Raw genomic sequence first — 21,266 nt, forward strand, 5'->3', positions numbered from 1 at the left:
GATATATGCTCCAGAGTGGAATTGCTGGATCATACTGCTACTCTATTTTAGTTTTAAAAAGATCCTCCGCACTGTTTTCCATAGCATTTGTACCAATTTACATTCCCATCAACAGTGTAGGAGGGTTTTGGGATCTTTATTTTGCTTCATTGATCTACACGTCTGTTTCAGTGCCAGCACCATACTGTTTTGATGACTATACATTTGGAGTATGGTCTTAAGTCAGGGAGTGAGATACCTTCAGCTTTGTTCTTCCATCTCAAGATTTCTTTGGCTATTTGGAGTTTTTTGTGATCCCATACACATTTTAGAATTATTTGTTCTAGTTCTGTGAAAAGTGTCATGGGTATTTTAGTAGTGATTGCATTAAGTATGTAGATTGCTTTGGATAGGTAGACGGGACACTTTATCAGTATTAATTCTTCCAATTCATGAATATGGGATACCTTATTACTTCTATCATCTTCAATATCCTTTGTAGTGTCTTATAGTTTTCAGAGTGTAGATATTTCAACTCCTTGGTTAAGTTTATTATGAGATATTTTATTGTTTTTGATGTGATGGTAAATGGGGTGGTTTCCTTGCTTTCTCTTTCTGACAGTGCATTATTAGTGTATAGAAAAGTAACATATTTCTGTATATTTTCTTGTATCTTGTAACCTTAATGAATTTATATATTAAATTTAGCAGTTTTTTGTCACAGATTTTAGTGTTTTCTATATATAGTATCATCAGTACTCTTCAAGTAGGACAGTTTTACTTCTTCTCTTCCAATTTGGATACTTTTTTTTCTTGTATGATTGCTTGGCTTGGACTTTCAAATCTTGTTGAATGAAAGTGGTGAGAGTGGACATCTTTGTCTGGTTCCTATCTTAGAGTAAACACATTGAGCTTTTAAATGTTGATGAGGATGTTAGCTGTATTAAGAAATGCTGCCCCTATACCAACTTTGATGAGAATTTTTATCATGAATGGATGTTGAATTATGTCAAATGCTTTATCTGTATCTATTGAGATGATCATGTGATTTGCATTCTTTGTTTTGTTAATGACACTAGATGATTTGTGTATATTGAACCATCCCTGCATCCTTGGAATAAATCACGCTTGACCATGGTTTGTGATTTTTTACATGTATTGTTGAATTCAGTTTGCTAATCATTTGTTGAGGATTTTGCATGCATGTTCATTGGTGATATGGGCCCACAATTTTCTTTTTTTGTGATATCTTCGGTTTTTGTCGTCAGGGTGATGTCTGCCTCACAAAATGAGTTTGAAGAATTCCTTCCTCTGTATTTTTGGAACAGTTTGAGAAGGATAGGTGTTAACTCTTGTTAAATGTTTGGTGGAATTCACCTGTGAGGCCATCTGGTTCTCAACTTTGTTGGTAGCTTTTAAATTACTGATTCAATTGCATTATAGGTAATTCATCTGTTCAAATTTTCTATTTCTTACTGATTTAGTCTTGGGAAATTGTACATTTCTAAGAATTTGTCCTAGCTGTTGAGTGCCAAGTGACTTAGGTTGAACCAATCAGACTGAAGCCTGAAACTTTTGTTTTGAAAGAGGGAGAAGAGATTTACTCTTTTTATTATTCATACTTGGGGAAACATTTAGCCTTGGATTGAGTGGCAACTCTTTTCTGGATTATGAAAGGCAAAACTCATTGAAAATAGAACCATCATTAAAGAAGCAGAGGCAAGGAATGTAAAGAATAAATTCCTTTGGTCCCATTATTTGAGCCTCACCTGAAGAAAGCTCAATCCCTATATTTCCCAGATACATAAAACAATACATTTCTATTATTTATCTTTTCTTTTCTTGGTCTTTTCAGGGCCACACCAGCAGCATATGGAGGTTCCCAGGCTATGGGTCAAATCAGAGCTGTAGCTGCTCGCCTACATCACAGCCACAGCAATTCCAGATCCGAGGCGCATCTGCAACCTACACCACAACTCACCCGCAACGCGGATCCTTAACCCACTGAGCGAGGCCAGGGATCGAACCTGCATCCTCATGGATGCTAGTCAGATTCATTTCCACTAAGCCATGGTGGAAACTCCTTCTAATATTTATCTTAATGAGACAAGATTTCATTATGGGTTCAAATGAGATCTAGTTGAACTTTCTCTTTCCTACCTGCCACCATCTTCCTCTTAATTGCTAATATTTGCACACACACAGTTCATGTCTCAAGTAGAATATCTCTGGCTCTTGAATGTGTTCCTTTTGACATTTAAACAACCTATGCTCCTCTTATGCACCACAAAATTCTCTCATTATTCAACTTAACAGACATTCTAAAGGGGGTACAGCCATATGGAGGGAACAAGTGGTTTCAACCAATTTTCTTCCTTGGATAAAACCTGGAAAATTGGTCAAGTGGGATTAATTACCTCTTTCTACTTCCAACACTTCTTTCTGACTTGAAGCATATTGATCTCTAAGGACATATCTCAATTGCCATGAATCCTTAAAGTTTTTCTGATTTCACTGTCCTTTGAATTCTTTGGAGAATTTTTGTTTTCAAAGAGTTGTAAAGCAGAAATTTATTGTAGCATCTTGCTAAGTCATCATTACTATGTTGTCTTATGGTTATTACTAACAGTACCCCCCTTGGGTTTAGTCTTAATTTCATTCTGCTGAAATCTTAACTTTTTTCTCTCCTCCCATTCCGCAGCAGGGAAGAACAATTGCTCCCCATTCTCTGCAGGTAACAACATGGCTTAATCATGTAAAGCAACAACTCAATTCTCACTCAATCTGCCTTCTCTTCACCTGAATCATCCTTATGCCCATTGGACTGACTGAAACAGTCCAATCTATTTTTCAAGGCACTTTTGGCAACAGGCAACTTAGAAAATTCATATCACTCTTCTCTCTCCATCTGGGAAGGATCACTTCTTGCCTGGTAGAGCAATATTCTTTCTTCCTTCTGAAGTATTGGGATATTCAAGCAGAGGGAGTGAATCCCAAATTTTCCTCTACTATTTCTTCAGATACTACTAGCGCCCCACTTTCAAATGTCTCACCTTCTTCCTTCGGGTATGCAGAGAAAGAGAATGTCCCAGTGCCTGTCTTCTATTAGTTTTAATATATCTTGGGAGACACATTTTATTTGTGGGACAAATTTGGAGCCATTTCTGGTGTAAGAGCTAACATGGACTTTATTTGAATGTATGAGAAAAGCTTTGCATCCCTCCTGAATCTTTGTGGTTACTGTTAAGTTCATGAGATGGTGAGGAGCATTTATTATAGTTCATTTGGAGGAAGATGATACAAAGTGGAGTGAAAACAAATGATGAAATACCTCAAGATTAAATCAAAGATTCAATGGTTAATAGTTGAGATCATTTAATCTGATCTCCTCATTCTTCACTGGTTCATTGATTTATCAAAGAAAGTGATTCTTACGCATCAGGTGGCTTTTCTAGCCCCGAGGACACAGTGGTGAACAAAACAGATAAAGTGCCTTCCTGCAAGGAGTTTATACTCTATTAAGGAAAAAGAGGCCATAAACAAATTAAATAAGTAAACACAGAATGTTAAATAATATAGGCTCTGGAGCTAAAAATTGTGGCAGGAAAGGGGGCTATGGATTAAGGGGCTGCTACAGGTGTAACAGGAAGTGGATGAGGACTCTGAGAGGGAAGGAGACTTGTCCAGGATCAGACGGTAGGTTAGAGCTAAGATGAAGCACAAGCCAAGGTTTCCGACTCTGAGGTTTCGAAATCTCATATTCATTCCTCTATTTTTCCTGTACGTGCCAAGCTCAGAAGGTACCTGACTGAAAATGACTTTATCTTGACTCACAGTGATGAGAGCCAAAGGAAGAATGCTGAACAATGCATTTTTTCTTCAAATGCTTTCAATACAGTAACTTTGATTTTGATTATACTAATAATGTTGAATTTAAAGGTACATTTGGGAAGTGGTAGGATATAAAAAGAGAATAGCTGTGCCTTCAATGGAACTTATGAAAAATAAATAATATAATGCCATGTTACGTATATGATTTACACTTTGCAAAGCACTCTTACTTTTCATCTGGTCTTCACAACAAACCCTGAGAGGAGAGCTGACCTCATATTATGATTATCATTTTTAACAAATGTGGAAACTGAGGTCCAAGGAGAGTAAGTGGTAAAGATCACTTGATAAGGTTCACACAATAGTAAGTAGCCTTCATGGCTGGGCCTAAGTAACTCTCCCTAACCAGTTCTGACTGAAGTATGGTGTATACAAGTAATGGGCCCAAGGGTGTGAACACATGCAACCTTGTTGCTTGTTTGTTGGCATGTAGAGACATCACCTGCTTGCATATGATTGTTTACTGGGGACCAAGTCTAGTCACAGGAATGCATATGAAAGACAGTTGTATTAAGGAATGGTAAATTTATTATGCACTAAACATCTGAGAAAGAAATTTTCTTAGGATAGAAGATCTTTACACAACAGGGTCAATGGAAGTGTCTGGACTCATCTGCCCTCCAGGCTCAGGTCTCCCATCATAGCCTCATATGGAATCATGTCCTCATGAGACAGGACTGAGGAAGGATGGATAAAGCAGAGGTCCTCCTTGGATACCCCCATACTATTAATTCCCATCTTCACACTAAACAAAGAGGTTGGTAATAGGGGGAAATGATTATGCCAACTAGCAGACAGTATAAAAGTCATGTTGGGTTAGATTTTAATAAGCACCAAACATAAGCCTTATCCACCCCTAGAAGATTCACATCACTAATTTGTTTTGGTTTATAAAGACTGTGAAGTCAGTTTATATTTCCTGAGAGCTTAAGTGAATAATTACTATTTATGGCTAAATATTACTCAGCCATAAAAAACTTTGCTCAGCAGAATGAGTGCTGAGCAAGGGCAGGAAAGTGACTGGAGGTTAAACATTCACCTTGGAAAACTACCTAAGAATAGAAACTGATGCCCAGGAAATTGAGACTTACAGTGGTTTCATGAAAAAAAATATTGTTTTCTGGTATTTAAGTCATCATGTCCTAGAGAATTAACAAACCTCAAAAAAAAAAAATGGACAAAATCTCAGACCTCATTTGTAATATTATAACAACTTAAATCCCTTCTCTCATGATTAATAAGTGCCAGGCTCTCTGCTCTGCTCTGCTCTTCCATAGAATAAATCATGTGATGCTCACAGGAAGCTTATGAAGTAAATGCAATTATTATTATTGAATAGGATGGCCTTAATAGTCCCTTCAACATAACTAAGCTTTAGGCAGATGTCTTCTTGACTCTAGGCAACTGATCTCCATTTTCTTTGAGTGTTCCCTTTAGAGAAATTGCCACTGTAGGCTTAAACACTTAAATATAATACATGAAACCATAAAACTCCTAGAAGAGAACACAGGCAAAACATTCTCTGACATAAATCATAGCAATTTTTTTAGGTCAGTTTCCCAAGGCAAAAGAAATAAAAGAAAAAAAATAAACAAAGGAGACCTAATCAAACGTATAGCTTTTTTCCCAGCAAAGGAAACCATAAAAAAAATGAAAAGAAAACCTACGGACTGGGAGAAAATATCTGCAAATGATGTAATTGACAAAGGATTAATTTCCAAACTACACAAACACAACATATAGCTTAAAATTTTAAGAAAAAACAACCCAATCAAAACATGGGCAGAGGTCTAAATAGACATTTCTCCAAGGAAGACATAAAGATGGCCAACAGGCACATGAAAAGATGCTCAACACCACTAATTATTAGAGAAATGCAAATCAAAACTATAATGAGGTGCCACCTCACATTGGTCAGAATGGCCATCATTAACAAGTCAACAAATAACAAATGCTGGAGAGGGTGTGAAGAAAAGGGAACCCTCCTTCACTGTTGGTGGGAATGTAAATTGGTGCAGCCACTATGGAGAACAGTAAAGAGGTTCCTTAAAAAACTCAAAATAGAGTTGCCATATCATCCTGCAATCCCACTCCTAGGCACTTATCCACAGAAAATTCTAATTTGAAAATGTACATGCACTGCAATGTTTATCACAGCATTATTACAATAGCTAAGACACAAAAAGAGCCTAAATGTTCATCAACAGGTGAATGGATAATATATCATCCACATCCATTGTATATAATATATACAGTGGAATGTTACTCAGCCATAAAAAATGTGAAATAAAACCATCCTTACAGCAACATGGATGGCCCTAGAAATTATCATACTAAATGAAGTCAGACAGAGAAAGATAAATATATGATATCACTTACATGCGGAATATAAAAAATGATACAAATGAATTTATTACCAAACAGGAACAGACTCATGGATGTAGAAAGCAAACTTATGGTCACCAAAGTGGAAAGAGTGAGAGCGATGAATTAGGAGTTTGGGATTAACATATACACACTACTATATATAAAATATGTAAATAGCAAGGACATACTGTATAGCACAAGGAGCTATATTCAATATTTTGTAGTAACCTATAATGGAAAAGAATCTGAAAAAGAATAAATATATGTATATATCTATATAACAGAATCACTTTGCTCTACACCTGCAACTAACACAGCATTGTAAATCAACTATACTTCAATTTAAAAAGTAAAAAACAAAGCATAATAAAGAAAATAAAACCCTACCATATCAAAAATACCCCCCCCCCCAAGCTCCCAACATTTGCCATTGTAAATTCTTCCTCAATTCCTTTGGGTAAATCTCCTCCCAGTATCTTGACAGTTTTACAACACAGGGCTGTCTTTCACAAGGACCTAGGAGCCATCTCTTTGGAACATAATCATCAAAGAAGATTAGTACCCTTATCTCCCAGTTTCTGCTGGAGGGTAGGAGTCTAACATCAGAGGACACCTAGCGCAAGTTGAGAAACTACCTTCTGTCCCAAAGATAGAGAGATTGTTCCTTTGGATAAAGCCAATTAGCAAGTACAGATGGTCTGTGACCACCTCCTCAGGTCCTTTGGTGCTTTTCCATTAATTCACTTCAGCCCTCAAAAACTATTACTCTGGTTTCAGCAGCGTTGTGTTCAGGCTTAATTCTGGCCTCTCTCTGCTATTGCAACAGCCATGAATAAAGTCAGTGAGTGACTAGATTCTGGTCCTACCTCCTCACTTTACTGACATTCTGATGCTGTGAGTCCGGGATTTCTGTCTCCTGAGACTCCTTCCTAGAATAAATATTGCTGTGTTAAAAGCACTTTTATACCATTACTTCACTTGCTCCAATCCAATATACTAGACAGGACAGTTATCAGTATCTTTACAGTGGAGAACTTAGGGAGTTTTAAGCACCTTGCTTAAATCACACAGCAGGCTAGTGAATGATCCAAATAAATATATTTGTTTCCATGAGTTTGGGGCCCCAAGTAGGGTTTAAATCCTCATTGCTCTCTTGAGCTGTGACTCTAAGTAGTGGCAGACTCCTGGGAAGGAAGGGCTAACTTGAAATAACCACTCGGTCCTCAGATTTTAGTAACTATGGATGTCTCTGCAAGCCAGCTAAGTACCTTTGGTCCCTCCATCCCCATTCCCATGGTCCCTGCCCTCCATCCTTCTCTCCAGCAGCCTTCAGAAGCCTTAATGTAGTTCCGGAAAGCCATCTCCAGCTCCACGCACATTACTGTCCTTTAAACAAGCTCCCTGTAAGAACCCTGTCTTTCTCTAGCCTATTCTTAGAATTCACTTGGAAGCTGCAATTTGCATAAAGACACTTGCCATAATGCCTTGCGGGCTGCAAGTATGAGCAGCCGGTTTCCCGTGGGTGTCCGACATCCCAGATAGGCTCCTTTTCCTTTCGCAGGGCTTCCTAGGTGACCCAGGATGGCCGTGAAATGTTGGGGGGTGGGGTGGGAGTGGTTGTGGCAGAGATAAATCAGCCCTGAAAGGGTGTTGGTTAAAGAGGATTGTGCAGAAATGCTTGGGCAGCACCGAGAATGGATCTACTAGAAAGAAGTCCCCTAGGCCGGATCAGAGGACCTGAGTTCTAGCCCACCTGCATGGGTGTGCTTGGTCACGCATTTCTTTCCTTTCTCTGGGCCTTTTTTTCTTTACAGACAACTGGACCAGTCCTTTCAAGCTGTGATATCCCATGACTCTCAGACCTCAGTTTTTCTCAGTGGAATGGAGATATTAACCCCTTTCCTGCTGGGCTCACAGGGGAAGTCCTGATAAGAGGGCCCGCTTGTGAAAAGGAGTATAAGGTGCTTGCGGAGACTCCAGTGGCTGCGCTTCAGTTCATCAGCCACTGAATTACCACGTGTCTGATCCCTTTTTCCTAAAAGCTGAGCAGGCTCTGCTCTCCACACCCCGCCCCTCTCATCCATCACTCAAAAAGTGGAGCCATGCAGATGCTGGCGGGAGCAGCGGAGAGAGACAAGCGGTGGGAAGAAGCTTTTGTTCCCGAGGCTAATAATAGAATCTTCCACAAATGATTCTGATTTACTTTTCAGAGTTTTTCAGGATCCGCCTGGGAAGGGAAGGGGAGGCAGAACGCAGTGTTTCTTTTCCTCCGTGGGGGCAGGGTCAGTTACTCCAGGCTCTCAGGCCGTGTGGGCCTGAGGGAACAGAGCCCCAGGAAGCCGCTGAGGAACAGAGGCTATCCTGCATACCCAGCCTCTGGAATCCTGTCCCCACCGCCCTCCAAATAAGCCCTCTTGAAATCTTCAGGCATTCATTCCCGCATCTAATAGGAGCATCTGGCAGAAGCTGTGCCAGAAAGCAGAAAGAAAGGGTTACCCCTTCTGCAGCCCCAAGTTATTTCTTCAAGGTGATGAGGTCAAATGGGCTATTAGTCTTATTAAGCTCTTTAGATGAAATAATGTCAGCTCCTTCTGTTCTCTGTCAGGATCAGGATGGCCTTAAAGTTCCCCTCAGCTTGACTAAACTTTGGACAGGTTTCTTCCTGACTCTAAGCCCTGACCTCTGTCCCTTTGAGATGTAAATCTTCTCCCAGCTTCATTCCACTTTTACAACCAAGGAAAGTCTTTCTCTACGACCTAAGAACCATTTCTCTGAAAGGCAAATATCAAGAAGAGCCCTCACATCTCCCAGTTTCTGCAGGAGGGTAGGAGCTTAATTTAGGGGGGGGAAGAGAGGGAAGGGCTAGCTCCAAGCTGCAAAACTACCTCCTGTCAAGAAGATACCAGGTAGGTAGGTTCCTTTTCATTTGTGTACGGACAATCAGCAAACGTGGATGGTCCAAGATGCCTGACACTCTCTTAAAATCTCTCCAGCCCTTCATTTCCACCCAGTTAGACAACCAGACAGTCAGGTCTGTGTAATACTGGCAACAGTACGGAAATAAAATAGACTGTTTGCTCATCATATCTGGCACGATTTTTTTTCTTTAACAATCATGATTATGCTTTCCACAGAATCCTTCTTTCCTGGTCTTTGCTATCTTGCAGTGTATTAGGCAACCAAGTAATACATTACCGTAGGAATGTGTGTGTGTGTGTGTGTGTGTGTGTGTGTGTGAGAGAGAGAGAGAGAGAGAGAGAGAGAGAGAGAGAGAGAGAGAGAGACCTCTCCCATTCTACTAAAATTTTCTTGGGGAAAGAATGTATCTAAGATGCTCCATACCCCATAACGCCTAGTAGAGCACTGGAGGTGTTTAAGCCTCATTCGCTGACAAAGCATTTTCCGTCTGACAAAAACCACAACTGTTAATTCTCTTTAAAAAAAAGTGCCAAGGTTGAAAAACATAGTTTTATTTGTACCGTTTTCTGCCAGCAGAAAATACTGTGGGTTTTTTTGCAATGGCCAAGAGGAGGGACTCTGAATCCCACTCATTTCTTTTCCTATGAAGATACAAAATTAGGGATAAAGGGAGAAGCTGGTTTTAGGGGTGGGAGGTTTCAAATGGAAATTCTCAAGTGAGCCCTCAAGAAGAAAAACAGGGCTTGAGTACGGTGGTGGAAGACCTCCTGGACTTTAACTGGGGCACACAGGGATGAGTAGAGGCACAGAGGGAATTCCACTGTAGGTTGCACCAGGTTTCAGAGCCTGAAAGTGGGATTTCTTCTTCTTCCTTTAGCTTGAGCCCTTTGAGGGTATTCTAGTAGCAACCCTTATTCCTCAAACCGGATCATCTCTAAATCCTCTAACTGTCCCAGGGAGTGTCAAAGCTTGGGAGAAAATTAAATCTTTGGCCACTTTACCACTGTCCATATCATGTAGCTCATGAATACTAATACCCACATACTAGAAAAAACCAAAGCACAGAGAAATGAAGTGACGGCTTACGGTCTATCTCTGCGCATGTTGTTCATAACAGTATCAGGACGGAGATTCCAAGTCTCTCACTCTGGTCTTCTGTCTGGGGTACCATGTTGCTTTTCTCCTGCTGAGATCAGGAGTTTGTAGGGCCAGGGAGCAGGAGCCAGATATTGGAGGCTGAACAACTTTCTGCAAGAAGAGGTGGGAATTAGGTTCCTCTATGAAGCCACTGCTGTCAGAGCATGTGCCGTGGTGGTGGTGTTGAAAGCCTGCAATGGAAAGTGAAAAGAAACACTAGGTACAGAATGTCAGGGCTCAGCTCCAGGTGCACAAGACGGATTGGCAATGGTTTGGTCATTTTCTTCAGCAGTCTGTAAAAAGGAATAAGAATAAAAGTATGGGTATACTTTCATAAGTCTAAAGATTAAGAGGTGACCTTTTTCAGGAATCTCATTTCATGGAGAGAAGAGCCTTTTGAAAGTTATACTTTAAAATATCTGCCTTCCAACTTGTTACTTCTACTGCATTTTTTTTTCTTTTTGCCTTTTCTAGGGCTGCTCCCATGGCATAATGGAGATTCCCAGGCTAGAGGTCTAATTGATGCAGTAGCCAGCCACCGGCCTACACCAGAGCCACAGCAACTCAGGATCTGAGCCGTGTCTGTGGCCTCCACCACAGCACATGGCAATGCCGGATCCTTAACCCACTGTGCAAGGCCAGGGATTGAACCCGCAACCTCATGGTTCCTAGTCGGATTCGTTAACCACTGCGCCACGATGGGAACTCCTGCATTTTGTTCTTAATAAAAGGACATTAATATTCACTTAGTCACTCAAGAAGGAACCTGAAAATTTCCCTATATTTATTTTTCTCATCTCTTCCCTCTATCATGAGCACAAATCTGATTGGTCCTAGGCTTGGCCATAGTGCGTATTAAATTTCAAAATCCCACTCTTCTCCCATCCATTCTCAGTCCTCTTGTCTTATTTCTGGTCATTACATTTTCCTCAGTCTTTTGTAGTAGACTCTTAAATGATTTTCCTCATTCCTCTGGTTCCCTATTTAATCCATCTCCCATACCTCTGCTAGAATGATCTTTCTTTTTTTTTTTTTTTTTTTTTGTCTTTTTGCTATTTCTTTGGGCCGCTCCTGCGGCATATGGAGGTTCCCAGGCTAGGGGTCCAATCGGAGCTGTAGCTGCCAGCCTACGCCGGAGCCACAGCAACGCGGGATCCGAGCCGCGTCTGCAACCTACACCACAGCTCACGGCAACGCCGATCCTTAACCCACTGAGCAAGGGCAGGGATCGAACCCACAACCTCATGGTTCCTAGTCAGATTCGTTAACCACTGCGCCACGACGGGAACTCCCCTAGAATGATCTTTCTAATCATGTTACTTCCTTCATAAAATTTCAAGTAGATTCCTGTCTTCCTAGACTAGATCAAAACAGTTAAAATAACACAGAAGACTTTGCTTCATAATCTGATTTATCTTTATCTTTCCTATTATTAATTTTGATCTTCTCCCACATATCCCCTTTCTCCCACTAGGCACAAGGGGTAGTTTCTGAAGATACAGTGTTTTGATATTCCATTCCTCTCTGCCTTTGAAGATATTTTCTCTCTACCCAGGATACCAATGTCCTCTTTCTTCTTCTACCTCCCCCACTACCTTTCCCCTGTTCAGTCTTTACTCATCTGTCAAGACTCAGCTGGGTATGTTAACCTCGGGAAGTTCATTTTTCTATGTCCCCAGAGCATCTAACGAAATTAAGTCAGAGTAACTGTCAATGTTCCTGTTATATCTTTCATCAAATTATGAGCCCCAAGTACTGGTAGTGAGGCTTGTTCTGAGCCACAGCTACAGTTTGAACTCCTGCAGACTTGGAGTGGTGTGCTCTGATGAAAAGAGCACTGGTTTGGGAGTCAGGAGACCTAATTTCTAGCTCTGATTCTGATACTAACTAGTCACATAGTCTCGCTAAATAATTTTCCTTCTCTTATCAAGCATAAAATGGTTTTTGTTCTCTATATGATTAGAGAGCTGATGTCTCCAAAAATGCTATATAATCACTAGAGATATTTTCTACCTGAGGGGCTGGGTAAGGTAGTGTGACTGGAACCAGGGACTCTGCTCTCCATATCTCCAGGAGCGATGTTTATACTATAGTCTACGTGAATGTTGGCACATGAAGCTGTGTGGCTTGATTGCTTGGGATACGGCCTTGGTAATCTGCTGAAACATCTGAAATGTATAACTCAGAAAATGAACTTTATGTAATGCATATAGAAATTGTTCTTCTGCCTTCTACAGCTCTAAAGAAGAATGGGGGTAGTTCTACTTGTGGCTCAGTGGATTAAGAATCTGACTAGCATCCATGAAGATATGGGTTTGATCCTTGGACTTGCACAGTGGGTTAAGGACCCAGTGTTGCTGTGAGTTGCAGAAATGGCTCAGATCTGGCATTGCTGTGGCTGTGGGGTAGGCCAACAGCTGCAGCTTTGATTCAGTCCCTAGCTTGGGAACTTCCATATGCTGCAGGTGTGGCCCTAAAAAGCAAATTAAAAAAAAAAAAAGATGATGAAGAAGAATGGGGCAGTACAGATAAAGGGAAAGCAAAGGAAGAAAAATGAAGATATAAGGAAGTATAATGGCAAATACAAATTCAAAATAAGAAACTTAAATTCCCCTGTTGAGAAATAGGCTTTGCCCCCATCCACCCTTTCTTAAAGCATGTTTCTTTTTGTCTGTGTGGGTGATGAGAACTCTTTAAGATTTACTTTCTTAGCAACTTTAACACTTGCAATACACTGTTAGTGACTATAGAACCCAGGCTATACATTATATCCCCACAGACTACTTATTTTATAACTGGAAGCTTGTACCACTTGATTTCCTTCATCCATTTCATTTACTCTCCAACTCTCTTCCCCTCTGGCAACCACTGTCTGTTCCCTGTATAATGAGTTTTGTTTGCTTTGTTTTTATTATTTATTTATTTAATATTTTTGTCTTTTTTTTAGGGTCTCACTCACAGCATATGGAGCTTCCCAGGCTAGGGGTCGAATCGGAGCCGTAGCTGCCGGTCTACTCCACAGCCACAGCAACATGGGATCCGAGCCGTGTCTGTGACCTACGCCACAGCTCATGGCAACTCTGGATCCTTAACCCACTGAGCAAGGCCAGGGATTGAACCCAAGTCCTCATGGATTCTAGTTGGGTTCATTAACTGCTGAGCCATAATGGGAATGGTTGTTTGTTTTGTTTTTAGATTCCACATAGAAGCATGGAATCTTCTCAAGGTCCATGCATGTTGTTGAAGATGGCAAGATTTCTTTTTTTAATGGCTGAGTTTTCCATTGTATACATACACCATATTTTCTTTATTCATTTATTCATTAATGGACACTTAACGTTGTTTCCATATCTTGGTATTGTAAATAATGCTTCAATGAACATAGGGGTGCATATATCTTTTTAAATTAGCATTTTCATTTTATTCGGATAAACACTCAGAAGAGCATTTGCTGGGTCAGATGTTAGTTCTAATTTAATTTTTTTGGCTGTACCTGTGGCTTGCAGAAGTTCCCAGGCCAGGGATTGAACCTGTGCCACAGCTGTAACCAAAGCTACAGCAGTGACAATGACAGATCCTTAACCCACTGAGCCACAAGGGAATTCCTCTACTTTTTAATTTTTTGAGGAACTTCCATACTATTTTCTACAGTGGCCGCACCAATTTACATTCACACTAACAGTTCACAGGGTTCTCTTTTCTCCACATCCTTGCCAACACCTAATATTTGTTGTCTTTTTGACTATCCTGACACATGTGAGGTGATATCACATTGTGATTTTGATTTGCATTACCCTAATGATTAGTGATGTTGAGGCTGCTGACCTGATCTGTATGTCTCTTTGGAGAAATGTCTATTCAGACCTCACATACTTTTTAAACAGATTGTTTGTTTTTCTTGTTAATTGAATTATATGTGCTTTTTACATATTTTGGGATATTAATCCTTAGTCAGATATACAATTTGAAAATATCCTCTCCTCTTCAGTAAGTTTTTCATTTTGTTGATGGTTGATTTCATTGTGCAGAAGATTTTTAGTTTGATGTAGTCCCATTTGTTTACTTTTTTTGGTGCCTTTTTATTTTTATTTATTTATTTACTTATTTTTCGGCTGTAAGTGTGGCATATGGAAGTTCCCAGGTTAGGGGTTGAATCAGAGATGCAGCTGCTGGCCTATGCCACAGCCACAGCAATGCCACATCTGAGCCATATCTACAACCTATATCACAGCTCACAGCCATCACTGACCACTGAATGGGGCCAGAGATAGAACCTGCATCCTCTTGGGTTTGTTACTGCTGAGCTACAATGGGAACTCCTGTTTACTTTTGTTTTATTTCTATTGTTTCTGGATTCAGAGCCCCCCAAAAATTGCTAAGATCAATGTTGAGGAGCTTACTGCTTATGTTTTCTTGTATGATTTTTGTGGTTTCTGGGTTTACATTCAAATCTTTAATCCCTTCTGAGTTAATATTTGTGTATGGTGTAAGACAGTGGTCCAGTTTCATACTTTTGCATATGCTTGTCCATTTTCCAAATACCACTTATTGAAGAGATTCTCCTTTCCACGTTGTATATTCTTGCTTCCTTTGTTGTAAATTAGTTGACCATATACTTGCGGGTTTATTTATGGGCACTCTTATCTGTTTCATCAATCTATATGTCTGGGAGTTCCCGTCGTGGTGCAGTGGTTAACGAATCCGACTAGGAACCATGAGGTTGTGGGTTCGGTCCCTGCCCTTGCTCAGTGGGTTAACGATCCGGCGTTGCCATGAGCTGTGGTGTAGGTTGCAGACGCGGCTCGGATCCCGCGTTGCTGTGGCTCTGGCGTAGGCCGGTGGCTACAGCTCCGATTCAACCCCCACCTGGGAACCTCCATATGCCGCGGGAGCGGCCCAAGAAACAGCAACAACAACAACAACAAAAGACAAAAAGACAAAAAGAAAAAAAAAATCTATATGTCTGTTTTTATGACAATGCCATACCGTTTTCAATTACTATAGCTTTGCAGTATAGTTTTAAAACAGGAACTGTGATGCCTCCAGCTTTGTTTTTCTTTCTCAAGATTGCTTTGGCTATTCAGAATCTTTTGTAGTCCCATACAAATATTAGAATTGTCTATTTGATTTATGTGAAAAATACCCTTGGTATTTTGATAGAGATTGTACTGAATCTGTACATTGCTTTGGGTATTATGAAAATTTTAACAATATTAATTATTCTACTCCATGACAACAAAGTACCTTTCCATTTACTTGTGTCTTTTTTAATTATTTCATTAATGTCTTATAGTTTTCAGTGTAGAGGTCTTTAACATCCTAAGTTAAATTTATTCTAGGTATTTTTATTTTTTGATGTAATTGTAAATGGAATTGTTCTCAATTTCTCTTTCTGATAGCTTGTTGTTAGTGTATAAAAGTGCAACAGATTTTTGTATATCTATTGTGTATCCTCAAAGTTTACTGAATTTGTTTATTAGTTCTCACAGTTTTTTTGTGGAGGCTTTAGGATTTTTTACATATAAAATCATGTCATCTGCAAATAGTGACAACTTTATTTCCTCCTTTCAAGTCTGGGTGCCTCTTATTTTTCTTGCCCAACTGCTCTGGCTAGGATTTCTGGTTCCTTTTTGAGTAAAAATGGTACACATGGACATCGTTACCTTGTTCCTCATTTTAAAGGAAAACCTTTCAGCTTTTCACCACTAAGTATGATGCTGGCTGTAAGCTTGTTATATATGGCCTTTATTATGTTGAGACGTGTTTCCTCTATGACCACTTTGTTGAGAGTTTTTATATATTTAAGTTGATAGCAAGTTAAGGTTGTTTTGTTTTGTTTTGTTTTGTTTGTCTCTTTAGGGCCACACCCATGGCATATGGAGGTTCCTCAGCTGGGGTCAAATTGCAGCTACAACTGCAGGCCTATACCACAGCCACAGCAATTTGGGATCTGAGCCACGTCTATGAGCTACACCACAGCTCATGGTGACACAAGATCCTTAACCCACTGAACAAGGCCAGTGATCAAACCTGCATCCTCATGGATACTGGTCAGGAGGTTCGTTAACCACTGAGCCATGATGATGGGAACTCCATAGCAAGCTAAGTTTGAATGCATTCTAAAACTCTACATTTAAACTTTCCATTCACATTTTGAGTTTTTAATCTCACATTTTATAATTCTTAATTTTGTGTATCCCTTAACCAATTATTTTAGTTCTAGTTATTTTCACTAGTTTTATCTTTTAACCTTCATACAGGCTTTACAAGTGATTAATCCACTATGTTTAATATATATTTACCTTTATATATATTAGTAAAGATAAAACTTACCTTTACCAGTGAGATGTTTACTTCCATGTGTTTTCCTGTTACTAATTAGCTCCTTTTTTTTCTTTTCCCAACTTAAAGACATTTCTTTAGCCCTTATTGCAAGGTCAGGTTAGTGGTAATAAACTCCTTGAGCCTTTGTTTGTCTGGAAAGTGTTTCTGGTTGGAAATTTATTTCTTTCAATACTTTGACTATATCATGCCACTTCCAGCTTGAAAAGTTTTTGCTGAGAAACTGGCTGATAGTCTTATGAGGGTTTGCTTAAACATAAAAAGTTGTTTTTCTCTTGCTACTTTTAAGATTCTCTCTTTAATTTTTGACATTTTATTTATAATCTTCATGTGAGTCTCTTTGTGTTCATCTTGTTTAGAACACTCTGGGCTTCCTGAATTTAGATGTCTGTTTCCTTCCCCAAGTTAGGGACATCTTTAGCCATTATTTCTTCAAATATACTCTCTTATCTTCTTTCTCTTTTCTCCTTCTGATACCCTCATAATTTGAATGTTTTTCCTCTTGATGTTGTCCCATAGGTCCTTTAAACCATCTTCATTTTTAATATTCTTTTTTTAATTAAAAAATTATTATAGTTAATTTACAATGTCATCAATATCTGCTGTAAAAAATTCTTTTTTCTTTTTGCTGCTCTGTTTGGGTCAGTTCCACTGCCATGTCTTCCAGACCACTGATTCTTTCTTCTGCTTTATCCAGTCTGCTATTGAACAATACTAGTGTACTTTTTAGTTCAGTTATTGTATACTTCAAATCTGTGACTTCTGTTTTGTGCTTTATTATCTATTACTTTGTTAAAGTTCTCACTGTGTTTATCCACTCCTGTGTGTGGTGAGCATTTTATATTTTATTTTATTTTTTGTCTTTTTAGGGCTGCACATATAGCACATGGAAGTTCCCAGGCTAGGGGTCAAATTGGAGCTGTAGCTGCCAGCCTATGCCACAGCCATAGCAACACAAATCCAAACGGTGTCTGTGACCTACACCACAGCTCATGGCAATGCCAGATCCTTCATCCACTGAAGCAAAGTCAGAGATCCAACCTGTGTCCTCGTGGATACTAGTCAGATTTGTTACCACTGAGCCACAATAGGAACTCCTGATGAGCATTTTAATGACCATCACTTTGAATATTTTTGCAGTAAATTACTCATCTTCACTTTATTGAGGTTTTTTCTGTTTTTTTTTTAATCTTTTTATTTCATTTGAAACATATTCCTCTGTCTCCTCATTTTTGCTTGACTCTGTGTTTGTTTCTATTGGTTAAGTGAAATGGCTATGTCTCTCAGTCTTGAAAGAGTGGCCTTGTGTAGGAGATGAATCTTATCATTTAACTTTACCCTAGTTCTTGGTTGTCTCTCAAACCTTTGTGCTTGTCTAAGCAGCCAGATTTATTCTTGATAAATCCCAGTTGTTGGAAGTGTGCCATAATCTGTGAGGGTTCCGGGGGAGGGATCTTCGTCAGCACCTAGTTTTGGGTAGATTGGAAGTTAGACCCTCAGGCAGCAGCTTTTAAGATATGCTGATAAATACAGTTTAGTGGGACTGTAATTGTAGACTCTTCAGGCTTCCAGGCCAAGAGCACTGGAGGTATTGCCTTAGTAAATGTTGCAAAAATCTGAGGTCCAGGTGAGTATATAAGCACCATAATCGAGGTATTGGCAAGCTGTAACAAGGCTAGGTAAGAGTACAGAGATGGTATCCCTGGGCCAGTGTTCCCTGAGGATACTTCTCTAGCATCTGGGATATGTGATAAACTTGAAGCCTATTCCTCAGGCTGAGTTCAGGATAAGTAAAAATGCCTTTTTTCTCAGGAAGATTGAAGAAGTGTTTCAGTTTGTTGTTTGTGCAGTTCCCTAGGGGTGGTAGCCTGCTAAGAACTGTCTCTCTGATGGTTTCAGACTTGTGGGACCCAGAAATTCAGAGCTATGCACTGAAGGAGCATCCTGTGTGGTCTATGCTTGCCTGCTCACTTTGGCAGGGCCATAGAGGAGTATCACACAGGGGCAGGACACTCACCTGGCTGGTTAAAGCATGTTTTTTTTAGAAAACATGTAAGTTGTTTATTTGTCTCTTTGACATGTACATAAAATTAAAAAAAAAAAAAACAAGCCTCTTGCCACCATTACAAATCAAAAATGTCTTTCTCAAGAATATAGAAGCCATTGATTTGAAATGTAATGATTAAGGGTTATGGCATCCCCACCTCCCTTCATGGGAGGGTAGGAGTCTAATTTTAAGTGCTTGGCTCCAACAGCAAAACCACCGTATGCCATAAAAATATGAGAGGTATTTATTTTTCCACTGAATAAAAGCAACTAGTTAATACAGTTGTCCACTTCAGTTACCAGGCGAATCTAGGATAAACACTATATGTGAAAAGTGGTGCTGTCAATCCTCTTACCTGAGGACTAGTTACTGTTTATTTTGACAACATATATATAATGCGTTGTATCTTCTTGGCTATATAGGAGGATAAGCTTTCCTTCTGTCTTTGCAATCTCTTTATGAATTGTCCGTGATGCACATCATATTCTGGTTTAGTGCTCATTCAAAAACAAAGCTGTTTTCTTTCTCTTATATCCTCCTGAAGAGGGTTTCTGGGTGGCGGAAGACTTTGTTTTTAATTATATCTCCCCAACAGACACAAATGATCTTGGTAAGAATTGTAAATGAGGCAGAAAAATAATCATCACATTCTCATGATGTTCTCTCTCCCTCCCCTCTCCCTTTTCCCATTTCTCCTTATACTTCCTATCTGATAGTCACTTTTCAGAATTTATTTTGGTATAAAAATAACTGTGCCCAGTGTCATCATCTATAAGATGGGGAACTTATATCACAAGATTAAATGATTTTTAATTCCTATAAAGTGCTAAGGGTAGTGTATGACATGTAATAAGCACTATATATGTGTTTGTTGTTAATATTATCATATAGGAAGATCTTATGTCAAAGAGCAAGTCTGTAGCTACTTGGCTCACAAACAGATAGTGCACTGAGTTACCCACTGTTTGGGATTGTCTCAGTCTAATTTTTTCCCTTATCTATGCTCTGCACCAGCCTCCCCACCCATCACGCTCATCTCTTCTTCCACTGCCACCAGCAGAGTTGACCATAAAACGAAACCTCTAGATATGATCATTTCACAAATAGAATATACATTGTCTTATGCTATCTCAGACCTAATAAAACAAACAAACAAACAAACAAACACAAATAGAAACCTTCTTGACCCTGCTTCTTATAAATGTGGTAAAGGTCAAATACTTTAACAGCAACAGTGCACCAGTAAGAGGGTTGTGAATTTGAAATTCTTGAGCATGGTGCAAATTATGAAGAATGATGAGGGTCATTCTTTGCCAGGAACTTGGAGGAAGATTAGGACTTATCTGGCAGATACTAAGTGATACCATGGGAGAGAAGAAAGCTGATAGCTGGGGACCATATCTTTAACAGAAAAAGTGCCTTTGCGTAATTACAGAAAGACACTCACTTTATGTAGATAAATTAGGGGAATAAGAAATTCCGTCTCAGAAGATGAAGACCCTTGAGATTTTGGAAGATAAACTCAGTAGAGTTGAGTTCCAACCCTTATTTTCCTTTTCAAGTGAATGCCTTTGTGCAACATGAGGACTGTACAACTCGACAAGTGACCGGCTAGATGCTGCTACCACTTTCCATCCATGCTTGCACCTTTCCTGTGCCTGATAACAAGTAGTAGATTAATCCCTGGAGCTAGGTGGAGGGACCCTAGGAGATACTGACAGACCCTGGAAGGGGTAGTATATATGTCCCTCTAGTTCTGCCTTTGATGGTGATAAGTGAACTTCTCTACCCATGTTTCTCATGCAGTCTTTGCTCTTGGCAGTACTGAGCTATTTCATAGCTATTCCTCACTCCTTGTGATCTTTTAAAGGATGATTGAGAGAAATAGTTTATAGCTTTGTGAGAAGATTATTAAACAACTCATAGAACATTGGAATTATTTGGGAACTACTGTAATCCCCTGCCTCAGTGAAAGAGATCTATCATTCTTCTAGGGAATCATAAAAGGAAAACCTACAAAAATCATCTCCTAATTTACCTGAGAGACTAAGTGCATTTAATTTCTAAAGTTACTGTGTTTCATTGAATCTTATAAGCTACCATTTTTAAGACTTTTAATTACATATATTTGCCTCCTTAATAACACTTATATGCAAAGTTTACATCCTTATTAAAATTATACATACATACACACACAAAATTATATCTGCTGACACTGCCAGTTGTTAGACCCATTCTACTTCAGAGATATTAAAATGTAGAAAAACTTATATCTTAGAATAAGTGAAATACAACATCTCCAAGCACAATAACTCTTGCTGTAATGAAATCCCTTCACCCTTGCAGAAAATGGAATCTAGTTACTTATTTAAAATGTATGATTCAGGAGTTCCTGTTGTGGCACAGCGGAAACGAATCTGACTAATATCCTTGAGGATGTGGGTTTGATCCCTGGCCTTGCTCAGTGGGTCGGGGATCTGGCATTACTATGAGCTGTGATGTAAGTCACAGACACGGCTTGGATCTGGTATTGCTATGGCTACAGCGTAGGCTGGTGGCTGTACTCCGATTCAACCCCTAGCCT

At 39.4% G+C, this 21,266-nt stretch overlaps 1 protein-coding gene across 1 annotated transcript in view; it reads right to left on the reverse strand.

Moving 5' to 3' along the window:
• The window catches only part of TESPA1 (thymocyte expressed, positive selection associated 1), a 50,854-nt gene continuing 31,390 nt past the window's right edge, over window positions 1,803-21,266 (reverse strand). Inside the window, 1 exon segment of the mRNA XM_013997591.2 lies at window positions 1,803-10,484. Within this exon segment, the coding sequence (XP_013853045.2) occupies window positions 10,276-10,484 (209 nt within the window). The 3' untranslated portion in view covers window positions 1,803-10,275.

The sequence above is a fragment of the Sus scrofa genome, chromosome 5 (genome assembly GCF_000003025.6).
Source record: "Sus scrofa isolate TJ Tabasco breed Duroc chromosome 5, Sscrofa11.1, whole genome shotgun sequence".
Lineage (NCBI taxonomy): Eukaryota > Metazoa > Chordata > Mammalia > Artiodactyla > Suidae > Sus > Sus scrofa.